The sequence below is a fragment of the Rhagoletis pomonella genome, unplaced genomic scaffold (genome assembly GCF_013731165.1).
Source record: "Rhagoletis pomonella isolate Grant_MI unplaced genomic scaffold, Rhpom_1.0 Rhpom_scaffold_02218, whole genome shotgun sequence".
Taxonomy (NCBI): domain Eukaryota; kingdom Metazoa; phylum Arthropoda; class Insecta; order Diptera; family Tephritidae; genus Rhagoletis; species Rhagoletis pomonella.
Genome location: NW_023460772.1, coordinates 3,479 through 16,837, shown reverse-complemented (window position 1 = coordinate 16,837; position 13,359 = coordinate 3,479). Strand labels below are relative to the sequence as shown.

The 13,359-nt window shown below is 36.6% G+C and overlaps 1 protein-coding gene across 1 annotated transcript; it reads left to right on the top strand.

The window, feature by feature from the left end:
- Positions 1-11,943: 11,943 nt before the first annotated feature.
- Positions 11,944-12,691, top strand: LOC118753214 (enhancer of split mdelta protein-like; the record flags this gene model as incomplete). Its single annotated transcript, XM_036488088.1, is given in 1 exon segment — positions 11,944-12,691. A coding segment is annotated over 1 exon segment (599 nt), but the record flags the coding sequence as incomplete, so codon positions are not given.
- Between the last annotated feature and the right edge of the window lie 668 nt (positions 12,692-13,359).

Below are 13,359 nucleotides of genomic sequence, written 5' to 3'. Positions count from 1 at the left end.
TTTCCTGTGTATTTTTCGACCACCTTAATGGTACATGGATCGTCGAGATTGTACGTGAATTCATAAGTTTCTACAAATGCTCGTGAAGATGCATATGTACTTATTTCGCACATACACTGGCGATCAAAAGTAAGTGCATGATGATTTTTGCTAAATATTTGCAATGTTTTTCAAGTCGAAATTTTTTTGTTATTTTCTTTAAAAAAATATGGTTCAAGCTTTATAGTCCAGTTACTCTTGACTTACATAAGAAATCGTCAATGATTACTCAACATGTCCACTTAGCCAGAAGTGAAAATATTTTGTTTTTGTATTTTCCTTCTCAGCTAATGGTCACTTTTCTGTACGCATATAGTATATTGACCAAAATCACACAAGTCAAACTTTCAAACTTTATACTACGGAATTTGGAAATATTCAATACAATACATCAAAATTGTGAACTTTTTAATCTGAATTTTTAGTAAAATTTTGAGTATGCAGTTACGTGTCTAATGACATTCTAGTGCAAGTTTTAAGCGGTTAAAAATGTCGCGTTGATTTTTAAAGTTTTGTTTTTTTTTTCCTAGTTATGCATATCTAGAGAGACATTGAGAAATTTCTAAATCCCTAAATTTGCACTTGCTAAACCCTAAAAATCTTGTTTTTAACAAAGTATTGTATAAGCGCTCCTGGGTTTTATCGAAATCGAAAAAAGTCACTTACAGTTACCACAAAAATTAACTTGTCCATGATCTGTGAAATGGCATCTCATTGGACTGTTCTACACTGATGCCATGGGACATAGGAAACCCATAATAAGTGAACCCACGGACGTAAGCCAGTATATAAGTTTAACGTGCTTTGTTTGAAGATTTCTTTAAATAACAAATTTTGCGAAATCTAGAAGTGAATCAGTCGTATGAAATCTTAAAATGCGTAATTATTGCTTAAGCGCATCCCACTATGCTTACAAATGTCTCGAATCCGACGAGGTAGTTCTGTAAACATTTACCCCGCACTTTAATTTTATATATACATACCTATAACATTTGGCTGATTTAATGAAATGTTTAGCGGAAACTTGTGATATTAAGGCAATAAGTTCCACGAATGCGAAAGTCAAAAATTAAAAATGGAAGTTAGTAAAAAAAAGTTCAGATACGATAATGTCCACATGAATCTCCGATATAAAAGAAAATCCCCCGGTCCCCGATTGTTTAAACATCGTATTGAAGAATGATATGCCTGTACAAACAAGACCGTTTTGACGAACGATAATCGCCCGTTTTCGGGTTTTTATCAATCGGCGGTGGTATCCGTCTCATTTTCTGACTTATTTTCTTGGGTATACTCTTCATTTTACACATTGTAAAAAAATTTTAAATTTTAACATATTTTATTTAAAAATTTTCAAATGCCATCCAAGGCGAATTCATATAAGGTGGTATCGATCGATTCAACAAATACAACAATTACCTGTATTTTGTTTTTGCTTTTAGCTGGTGATTGTCAAATTTCAGCTATTCTTCTCCGAATGAAAAAGGGCGACAGAAAATGCAAACACTCTCACGTTTTCACTCACTCACTAGCAAAATATAAAATTTTGACAATCAAACGCTACACACAGCTGATTAAACAACACCACCTTATATAAATTCGCCTTGATGCCATCCATACATGTCATTTGCTCTCCTTTAGATTTGAATCATGAGTGGAATTTTGCTTTTTTAATATAAGCATTTAAATTGTGTATCGGCATGTATCAATCAGATCGCTTCAGAAATTTTTTTTTTCCGAACTACTTTATATCAAGGAAAACTGGCACAAAATTTCACAATTAAAAGGTCTATGTATTAAAATTATGTTGAAAAAATCGGATTTTTATGTATTTTTGGTGGCAAAAATTGAGTCATTGGAATTGCTTCTGTTAAATTGTCTGTCTTTGTATTCTTACATAATTCATGCATTTATTGTGTTTTTTTTTTGTTTTTGGTTAAAATACAGATAAAATTTTATTTATTTAAATAATGTCCAGGTTTACATGGAACAATAAGTTTTGAAGTGAAGAAATTAAATGTTCTTTTGCTTAATATTGCCTCACTGGATTTTTTTATGCGTTTTTTTTAGAATTTTTTACGTATTAATTTATGCGGTTTTTGAAAATGCTGGAACCCATCCCATGTTTTTGTATGAAAGTAAAGAACTTTTGCTTTCTGAAAAACGCATGTGCGGCATAAAAAAAAGACCTGAGTGTATTGGAAACCAAAAGATATCAATCAATATTTCGACTAAAGCGCCATCTAGTGGGCACATTATATTTATTATGCATCTAATACATGTCTCATATTTGAAAGAAATCGATTCATAAATATGGGTTTTCAAAATATCTCGACCCCGGCGACACGTAACGGGCAAATTTCGTACAAAAATTATGAAAATTCAACAAACTTTATTTAACATTTGCACCCAAAAATTTTAAAATTTTTATTCAGAATTTTTAGAAACATTTTTATTTGAATCTTTTATATCCCTTTTAATAAAATGGACTTCTGGCCAAATCTTTAACGTGTGTTGCGTTTGCCATCATGATTCTCACGAAATCTGAAACGACTTCCAATTGACGAATGAGTTTATTATTAACTCCACACATTCACGGCTATGGATGTATGCATGTATTTACTAACACATACACATTTAGAAAGAAAAAGTCTTAAAAAAATTTAGCACAATTTGCATGGAAAATTTTAACTCGTACCTCTAATGCTAATACTAAACCTTCAGTTCCTGCAGCTTATATGTATGTACATATGTATACTTGTATTACCTACTTATGCTAATGACTACTAAGTATATACTAAAAACTTCTCTAGCTAAAATATAAGAAAATTTATTTACTTACTTTTTAAATCTCATCTTGGGCTTCTACTCGAATTCATTTACTCTCATATACATATGTATGTATGCACATTAGGGTGATGCTTAAAATATCAACATCTAAATTTTGTACGGGGCATACTTTTAATAAAAAGATATACCTACATATGTACACGAAAATTAAAAAATTGCAAAATAATTTTTAGGGGTTTTGGAAATTTAGCATCTGATAACCAGCATTAGAAATAATTATGTATCTTGATAAAATACCAAGAAACTTACGTACATACATATGTATAGGGGAGACTTAGCATGAACTTTCTGAGCTTAAAACGCATTTTTTTTTTTGTTTTTTCTTCCGGAAGTGTTTTGATATAAAGGTATTTTTGTGTGTGTTTCGGGGTATGATTCCATTCATGACTTAACTGACAAGTCCGATCAATACGAATCAGTACTTCGTTGGAAAGAATTAATGTGCACCGCTAACGACATACCATTTGTTTTTGTCACACCAAAACGGGCTGAGCTATAGCTGGTCAAAGTTAAATTTTTGTGATCAAAAAAGTTTTAAATTTTTCATATCCTATAACCCTTTGAAATTTGCGTGGATGTCATATGAAACAAGGAGGTGCCTCATAAAGAATTTAGGTTTTGATATTTTTAAGGACCACCCTAATGCATATTAACAGCTTTTTATATTCATTACTTAAAACGGTATTATTTATTACATCCTATTTTTTTATTATTATCCCTTTATAAGAATATTTTTGCTCTTTTTGGAGATATTATTATCCTCTTATGAGGATATTTTTAAATTATCCTTTTATAAGGATATTTTTAAATTATTAGGCCGATTCTGAGCAGAAACTCCCTGGTAGTTTTCTCTCTTTTCCCTTTCCAAAAATTCGTTGAAGACTTTTTATTTTAAATGGCGGAGTTGAGCTGTCAAAAAAGTGTCAAACAGCTCTTTCAAAGTTCGAATTTCCTCCTCACAAATTTTCGGGGAAAATGCTACTCCCTGAGAGTTAATTATTGGAGGATTTCTTTCTCGGGAGAAGCAAATTCTCCGGGACATCCTTACCCGGGATCCTTACGGACATTTTTCTTTCCGTTTACGTTGGCCGCCAATCAAGATAATATTTCCAATAATGAAAATCTTTCTTTTTATTTTGCAATAGTATTCTTAAAAATTTGTATTGATGTTTCAATACTTTTTGAAAACGAACTTATCAAATACGCTTTACTTTTTTTCTTCCAAAAATATTTAAGTATCTTTTGGGAGTAGTTTTCAATTATTTATTTTAATACAATAAAACCATATCAACATTACTGGTTTTGTACTAACTTATACATGCACATATATAAATTCTATTCATTTGAAAAAAGGCTTTTTTTGCATTTATTTTTCACAAATAATTTTTGTATTTATGATGAATGTTTCTTCTATGTTTTATTAAAAAAAAAATATTAATAAAAAACCTTTTTAATAAACGAAGGCAAGTGAGCTAGTAAAGACTAGATTTTTAGCATTGCAAATTTTTCTTACATATATTTTATTTATTTATTTTTTTTATGCTTAAACAAACAATTTAGTGGTTTTAATTAGATATGCGAAAGGAAACCTGCTTAAATGCTTACTTTTACATAATTTTTTTTTACAACAACATATTGACAAAGTTAGAGAAGCGCAAAACTAAAGTACAGAATTCAAGTAATTCACCATAAAAAAAGAAAACAAAAAACTTAACATTAAAAATTTAAGTGAAACAACAAAAACACCAAAACATATTGTAAAAATTAAAAGCAAAAAACAAAAAAAAAATAATAATTAAGAAAAATCTTTGTCCACTTTTACATAGATAAAATTTAAAACACAAAATTTAAGTAAATTTAATTAAAAACAAACCTTAGCATTAATTGTTAAAAATTCAAAAAAAAAAATATAGTTTATTAAATGTATGTATTACTTATTGAACAAATTTAATGTATAAATGTCTTATTTAGTAAAATAAAATTAGATAAAAAAAAAAAAACTTTTTAAAAGAAAAAGTTTACAGAAAGAAGCAACAAAAACTAACAACGGCACATAAAATGCAAACCAAGCGACTAATGTCAACAAATTTTAAAGATGAATGTTTTATTTAATATACAAATTTATGAAAAAAGTGTAGTTCATTTAAATGTGAGCGTTTCGATTTATTTGGAAATAAAAAGTTGTAAATCGTAAAATGTTTTTAATTAAATGGCGGAGTTATGTACATAAGTCAAGTGGTAAACAATGCTTAGAAAGTTTTTAAGCATGAAACGTAGTAGGAACATTTTGAAAGAAGATATGCGTATGTACGTACATATGTATGTACACTAGGGCGGGTAATTTTTTTTTTCACTCTGCGGGTATGGAATACGAGTATTCTACCTGAAATTCTAAGCAAGTTTGTCTAAGAAACCCTCGATCTAGAATCAATGTCGACCTTGCCATACTTTGGAAAGTGGCTTTTTTTCCCAAACAACGTTTTATTTTGCTGTCGTGTCGTCAATAAGTGTTAATTTTTTTTTTATAAAAACTTGCTATAATTTGAGAAAATATAATGAAGTGAAAACAAAATTAATTAAAATATAAAAGTGTAAAAACGTTATTTCTTCTATTTCCTATTGAATTTTAGTTGCATGTATATAATATCCAAGAAAAGTAAAATATAATTTTTTTCTTTTAAAAATTCAGAAATAAAAAAAAAATTCACTGTCGGCACATTTGGCGGATGTTTTAAGAAAGGGTAAGTCTAGAAATGTATTCATATTAAAAAAAAAATACCTTATAGCAATATTTTATGAAAAATTAAAACACTTCTTTACGTCACTAAAGCACATTAAAACGTTATTAAGGAAAAACCCCATATTCGAAATTTGTTAAGTTCGAAACTGCTTTTAAACCCATGGTTGCCTCGGCAAATTCCCTTAGAATTTCATGTAGAATCTTTAAGATGGTTGCTCCTTGTCAAAGGGCTCACTTAGACCATAAGCGCGCGTCCGTTGTGATACGATTGCGAATAGTAACTAACAAAGTTTCGCAGGCAGCCCGGAGAGCTTCACAAGCTAGAAAGAACGAACCCAAGTACCTAAGCCGCAATCAAGTATTAACTGGCCAGTAATAGGATGTGCTGAGGTGATTACATGCAGCTGCGACAGAACCCCAATAGGACAGTGGCCTGTCAGTACACCCAACAGAATCGAGAGCGTAAAGAGAGCCCTAAATCTTCCCCGGTCAATCCTCGGCCAGAAAGATTACGCAGTAGTACATGCCTTGGTTTTCTCTCACGGTTCGCTGAAAGGACCGATGCCGACCGTTCTAAGAGAAGTCCAAATTAGTCAAGGGAACTCCCACTATATCTTCTCCTGGCAATACTACCTCGAGGGTGCCGTCTTTGGTCAATTCATCAGCACCCATACAAGTCTTATCATGTCACATTCCGACGCGACCGAAAGTGAATTGAGGCCTTCTCCAACAACCTTCGACGTAACGTAATTGAGCCCAGGGCTTTGATTGCCACCTGGCTGTCTGAGTACTCTTACTGCCAGCGCACACAACAGCTTCCTTAATGGCAGCAACCGTCACATGTACATGTACATCTACATGTGCGATGTAGACAGGGTTTATGTTAAGCATGACCTCAAGGGTCAGGGTAGGAGTGGTCCTAAGTGGCCCACTGATTTCAATGAGGAGAACTCCAGCCTACGCAGCCTTCTCCAGTGAATTTCACCAGATGGGGACTCCATAAAACATAGCAGGCTTAACTGTGATTTCACAGTGTCGGAAAATAACTTTGGGAGAAAGGCCCCGTCTCTGAGCTATTGCCCCTCTACGGCTACATATATAGGGCCGCTGAAGACTTCCTTGCTCTCTCCTCGATTTTAGGCTTCCACGACACAGCTGCCCATCTAGAATCAAGCCCCAGTACTTGACTTTGTCAGAAAACGTCAGGCGAATGACTGCGAGTGAGGGTGGAGTAGCGTGGGGCACTTTATACCTCCAAGTGAACCAAACGAGTTCGGTTTTACTGGGACTTACAACACTGATGGGCACTGTCTTGCCCGCGGGCAAAGCTCTTTTAATTTTCCTTTACATTTTGTTTAGGCACGAGCAGAGTAAAAGCTCTCTCTGCTCATCGCTGATTTACAGCAAAGTCCGCAGTTCGCAGACCGTCTAGTCACCAGGTTCAAGTATGCATGAGTTAAGTCGTAAAGAGTTTCCAAAAATTTGCGCTCACTAAAAGCGTAGTAAAAGATTTTCCAATAAAAAATGACTTCGATTTTATCAATGAAAAGTAAATGAAAGTAGTATTGCAACAAAATCAAATTTCAAATTTTCGGTAAAAAAAATTTGACCTTTTCCGCATAATGGTCAAAAACTTGCTAATTGTCTACTTTCATTCATTAACCTGTGGGAAAATAAATTACATGGAAGCAAAAAAAAAAAGTTGTTATTTTTTTCAACGAACTCCATCAATCTGACCAACTGCCTAAAATCACCGATTGCAATGTGCTTAAATTTAAAACAATGTAATTAATACTTAGGAAAACTTTCAACCGCATACACCAGGCGACTTATGAATGAACTACTTGAAGGTGTACTACAAAGTAGTCAGTGTGTAAAATTTAAGTGGCTGCCAGCCAATCTCGGGCAAACTTAATATGGTCAGCGAATGAGCGCATCAAAACAACAAAAATCAATCAAGCAGCCAACGGACGAGTAAACAACAAAAAGTAAGTGTAACAGCTGTTGGCTAACAAAAGGAGAAAAACAAAGTTTGGGGGAAAAATAAAAACAACACCTTAACGCAAATCACCGCCTAGGCTTATCGAACTAAACGCGCATACCTACTACATATGTATCGATGGGAACCTGTACGCACGTAAGGGTGCTTCGAGAACCTGCCAATGGCACCACACCAACACCAACGTCGCAACCTCCGGCACGATCAACATTTAGCGCAACAAATCTCACTGTGTATAAGAATCTGCATGTCGAGCGGGGATTGAATTAAAAGTATTTGTATGTATGTATGTATGCATTTGAACTTGTAAGAGCGCGCGCGTTTGCCGAGTGGCAGGTGACTTCTGTGTAGGGGGCAATCGAGCGATCAGCGAATGCGTCCAAATGCCTGCAGTGCGAACGGTGGGAAAGCAGGGAGAAAAGTTTCTCACGATCCTGGCAGCACACATCCACGCATACATGCATACAAGCATATTTAGGAGATCTCCCCTAACCGAGTGACAGCAGTGAACAAAGCGTACAAATATACATACATACATACTTCCCCATACATGCGTATCGATCGGGCTCAAGCACAGATGTTCATACATACAGTCAGCGTCAAGAAAATGTGCACACCCCGACGTTTTGACCATTTTACTTATTTATATGTTCCATACCAAATTTTTCTTATGCTTTTATAAAAATTTAGTTCATTCAAAAGCCAAAATTAAAAGAATCAATTTTTTTATTTAATATAGAACTTAGACATTTTCAGCGACCATGCAATTCATTAAATTTTAGTGTTGAAAAGTCGCTAAAAATTGCCGTTAATTTTTGAACATTTTTGGAAATTTTTAGATACTTCATACTTGCTCTTTATTACACTAAAATTTTGTAGGCTACAAAACTGTTAACTAAAGATTTTTCTATGAAATCGAATTGAAAAGTTGAAAATTTCGATTGAAATTCTGTGAATTTTCCCGAGTTCTGTATGAAATTAAAAAAAAAAAATGGTTTCTTGTGGTTTTTGCTGTTGAATGAACTACATACAGTGGTGAGCAAAAATTATTATTTTTTTTAATTTCTATAAAATATTTGCAAGGCTTTTAAAAATAAGTTTTTTCGTTATTTTTTATAAAAAATATACCAAGAATATGGAATATGGAAGAAAATGCGCAATACCGTATGCAACGAAAATTAAAAAAAATTAACGCCAGTTTTTCTAAATTGCACTTGTTACATGAAAAAAAACATCGCAAAAGCCGTTAACAAAAAAAAATATATATATTAAAAATTTCAGCAGCTTAAAACTGGCACTTTATTATACTAAAAATTAAAAATCTAAAAATTCAGATTAAGAAATTCAAAATGTTAATGAAAATTTGTTGAATTTTTCAAGGCTCTTTATAAAGTTTAAACATATCTAAACCATTTTTTATAAAAAATAACAAAAAAATTTCCACTTTAAATACCTTGCAAATATTTAACAAAAATCACCATGTACTAATTTTGAAAAATTTGGTATGGAAAGTATAATTCAAAACGTCAGAGTATACTTATTTATGACGCCCACTGTATGTATGTTTGTTTGTTTGTTCATAAGCGTGTATGTGTCCGCATACCCACAACTGGGTATATTGTTGTTACAATTCTTTAGCCAAAGAAGATCACTATGATGGTCGTGTTCATCAAAAATTATCATCATCATCATTACAATGCGATGCGACACTCCGTGTTTACTTGCCGTTGCCTATGGTGCCATTTATTATTCTCATTCTCATTGTTGCTGGTTTTGTTGTTGCATGTATTGCAATTTCTTCTGCCACTGCTGACAGGAAATGAAACATAACGACCAAAACGCCATCAAATAACAACAACAAAAGTAAAAGCACCACCACCACCAGTACCAGCTCTAGCAACCACCATCCATAGTGTCCGTGCAGTGGCATAGTAATCCGCACACACACAGCTGAGCGCCCAAAATTGCTGAGCAGCATCGTCGACGCCGCCGATTTGCCTCACTTTGTCTGCAAGACGTCCGTCTCGTAAAGTGGTGCATTGTGAGTGAGTGAGTGCTGATTATGGTGGTATCCCTTCCGACGCGCGTACGCACGCAAGCATTGCACACGCAGCCATGCAGACAAACACGAGATCGCGAACTCGAGCGTGTGACCATTCAATGGATCGGTAGTCGGAAACGGTTGGCTAGCTGGCTGGATGACTGGCTGGCAGTCCGTCTGGTTGAGTGTCGTACGCAGCGCGCAGGGAGCAAAGAGCGGCGTATTCGGCGCTTGACAGGCAGAGGTCGATATGACCTCGCGCAAGTATTGAGCTTGTAGCTATTTTGGGGTGAGCTGTGCTCTCTTTAGATCTATACACTGAGAATAAATTCTGAGGATTTTTAGTTTCTTAAACTTCCAGTAGCACTGATGAGGGGTCAATCGCTCCTGAAGGGAATAACCAATCGTCTGAATTAAGCTTCAGTAAAATGACATCCAATAAAGTTAAAATATCCGATGCTTTTTGTGAGTTGATTTTCGAGTAGTCGAGGAGTGTGTTTGAACATTATGACAACCTGGTATTGTACGCCGTCTGTGAATCAGTTACATCAAATGGCGGCGGTTAATTCTCTTGTTTAAGGTTTGTGGAGTCTTAAACCGCCTATAGGTTGCTGGAATATAAAACAGGTTCCAAACCACTATGGAACACTTTTTGGATAACACATTGACAGCCTGGTTACCGGATATGTTTTAAAGATCGCGAGCCCATTTTATTTTTTATTAGTGTGAGTTATAGACGAAGTTTCGGTCAGGTTAGGCTAGCTTTTTGTCGGTTATCCCAGATAAGATACGCAGTTGGACATTAAGAAAATTGTCCTCTATGTCAATATGCAAATTTTTGAACGGTAACCATTACTTAATCGACGAAACGCCGCGAGCCTTCAGGCTTAGTTAAATAAATATTTAAACCTCAACTTCGCGAAGGCTGGCCAGTTTAATAGAAAGTGCTGAGGAGAATCTACCTCGTCATTCTACAGGCAACTGCGACTGAAGTGATTAGCTAGGATTTCCAGTTCTACTGCTGGAATACAAATCGGCCAATGCCATATCCAGCCAAAAACGCTCTGTGGCATCGCCGATCCACGCCCGCTTAGCTGATATCTGGCCCATCTGTCTAAAAGTAACACTTCAGCAGCCCGGAAGCCTGAACATAGATTTAATGGAGACCTGTCGGTCCTCACGTTTCAATCCATCCGTGGTAGAGTTCATTGTTTGTTTCCTTCAGTAGCCTCGCCCTGCCCAATCACGCCTTGAGGAAATGTTATCGGAGAAGAAGCCACTAGGTGGTATTTAGGAGGCGCAGTAATTTGCATTGTTAGTGCTGCAATCGAAATCTCCCTTAAATCCGGTCTTGGAGCCTGTTAACAAACTGGTTTCCCTTGGTCTGATAGCAGTTCGTGTTGTGTTCTTCAGATCAATAGTCCCACGACTCCGATGTGGATATCGCAGACATTTGACACCAGAAGAGCTTTAGACCCAACCAAGTAAGATCTCGGCGTTTTTGCTATTTCGACTGCATGGGACAAATGGGAAAGAGGACTGCCGGAATAACCATAAAAACAATTCCTATTAGATGACCTGGCTTTCTGCTACTCAAAAATATTTCGCAGTGTACTTTCTTCAAACAATATCGCTCGGCGTACACGTGGAGGGCTCGCCCTGTGCTGTCGGAGTGCAGCGCCACGTACATACACACTTTTATTCATAGGTGACGCACGAGAGCCACAGAGCAGCAAGCGAACGATCCACCACCAAAACAAGAGCCAGGGCTGCTTGCTGGAACGCGCTACACTTGAAGGCGCAGGCGACGCACGTCTGGCGCTCGTACTATTAACTTAACCGAACGGCTACGAAAATGAGCGATCTTTATAAATCGAATCAGAATCATCGCCAACGAAGCAAGCGAAAGAATTTGAATCATGAGGGAGCAACACTATGCCATGCAGCCCAACACAGCACGACAACAGGTTGCGAACGGAGAATCAAAATTGCGAAGCTGGTGTCGTTTTAGGGGTGGCGGTAGCCACCAACAAGCAGCGCACACGCAAGGCACAACGCACACACACACACACTTTGAGGTGCACGAGCGGCTGCATTCCTCCACTATAGGCAGACAGCAGTGTTTTGAGCCGAAGGCAAGGCTACAAAAGGATCGCACTACCTTGCGTTCGCATCATTTCTCAAACAGCTACCGTGCGGTAAACACTTGACACACTTGCTACACTTCTACCGACCGACCGTCTGTCTGTCTGTCTGTCGGTGCCAAAACGAAACACCGAACAAAAATAAAAAAACAACTCAAAAACTTGTTTTCTCAAATCAAAGTCGGGCAAATATTGCGCACTTTCGTGCTACCTCGCTTTTAAGTTTCGCGAACGCGCGCTTACCTTCAACATCACCAGCAACAAATACACTACAACAACATGGCTGTGGACGGACAACGCTTCATGACCAAAACGCAACACTATCGCAAGGTAACAAAGCCGTTGCTCGAACGTAAGCGACGCGCACGCATGAATCTCTACCTGGACGAGCTGAAAGATCTCATTGTGGACACCATGGAGGCGCAAGGTGAACACATTGCCAAGCTGGAGAAGGCCGATATATTGGAGTTGACAGTGAATTACTTGCGTACGCACAAGCACGAAATTGCCGCCAGCGTTGCACAGCATCAATCAGCGTTGAGCGGGGGTCCAGCTGGACGTGGCGTAAATGTGGAGAAATTTCGCGCCGGCTACACGCAAGCAGCATACGAAGTGTCGCGCGTGTTTGCCACAGTGCCTGGTCTGGATGTGAAATTCGGCACGAAACTTATGAAACATTTGGGTTATCAGCTAAAGGATTTGCAACAGGTACCATTGGCGCTACCACCGCCACATGCGGCGCGCGCAACGCAGTCGCCCGTTAGTGGTGAGGAGGCGCTTAATTTAGAGGTAGTCAAACGTGCTGATGCGATATCACCGACGGCAGCATATCTGGATGCTGAGTATATGAGACGCGCTTACCAACAACAACAACAACAGCAGCAGCAGCAACAACAGCAACATCAGCAGCTGCAACAACAAATGTGTGGAAATATGCAGCGCATGAAAGAAGCGGACGCAGAAAACGGCGGTGAATGCTTGTGGCGTCCGTGGTAGGTGGGTGCGCGCGTCCTCCAGCAAACAGCAGGTTGACAATTTTTAAAAGCTTTGTGTTTTTTTTTATTTTTATTTTAAACTGCCAGTGGCTTTAGTAGCTTTAAGTGTTTAGTGGATCTTTAGTAATTCTACATACTATATAAAATCGTGTCAGCTTTATTTGTTGTAAGTACAAATTGTCGTTAGAAATAGTTGATAACTTTAATTTGTTTGTTGTATTAATGTGATTTGCCTGTGATAGCCGCCAACTACACTCAGTTAGCGATTGGTCTGTTCGTAAACCGATCTCCGTATTACTTATCGAGTACTTCCAAGTGTCTTAAATTTAAGTGACCTTTGATCTATGTACATATATAGTTAAGCCTTAGTTATAAGTGAATTAATGCTTCCAGTTTGGTATTTATATTTCGTATAAAGTTTTTAATTTCTTTCAAAATCTACTTCCATTGTAGTTATAGCTGATTTTTTAAAATAGTTTAAGATTAGCGAGCTTCCACGCTTTTGTATATTACACTTTAATACATTATTGGTTTAATTGCTTTAAATATTT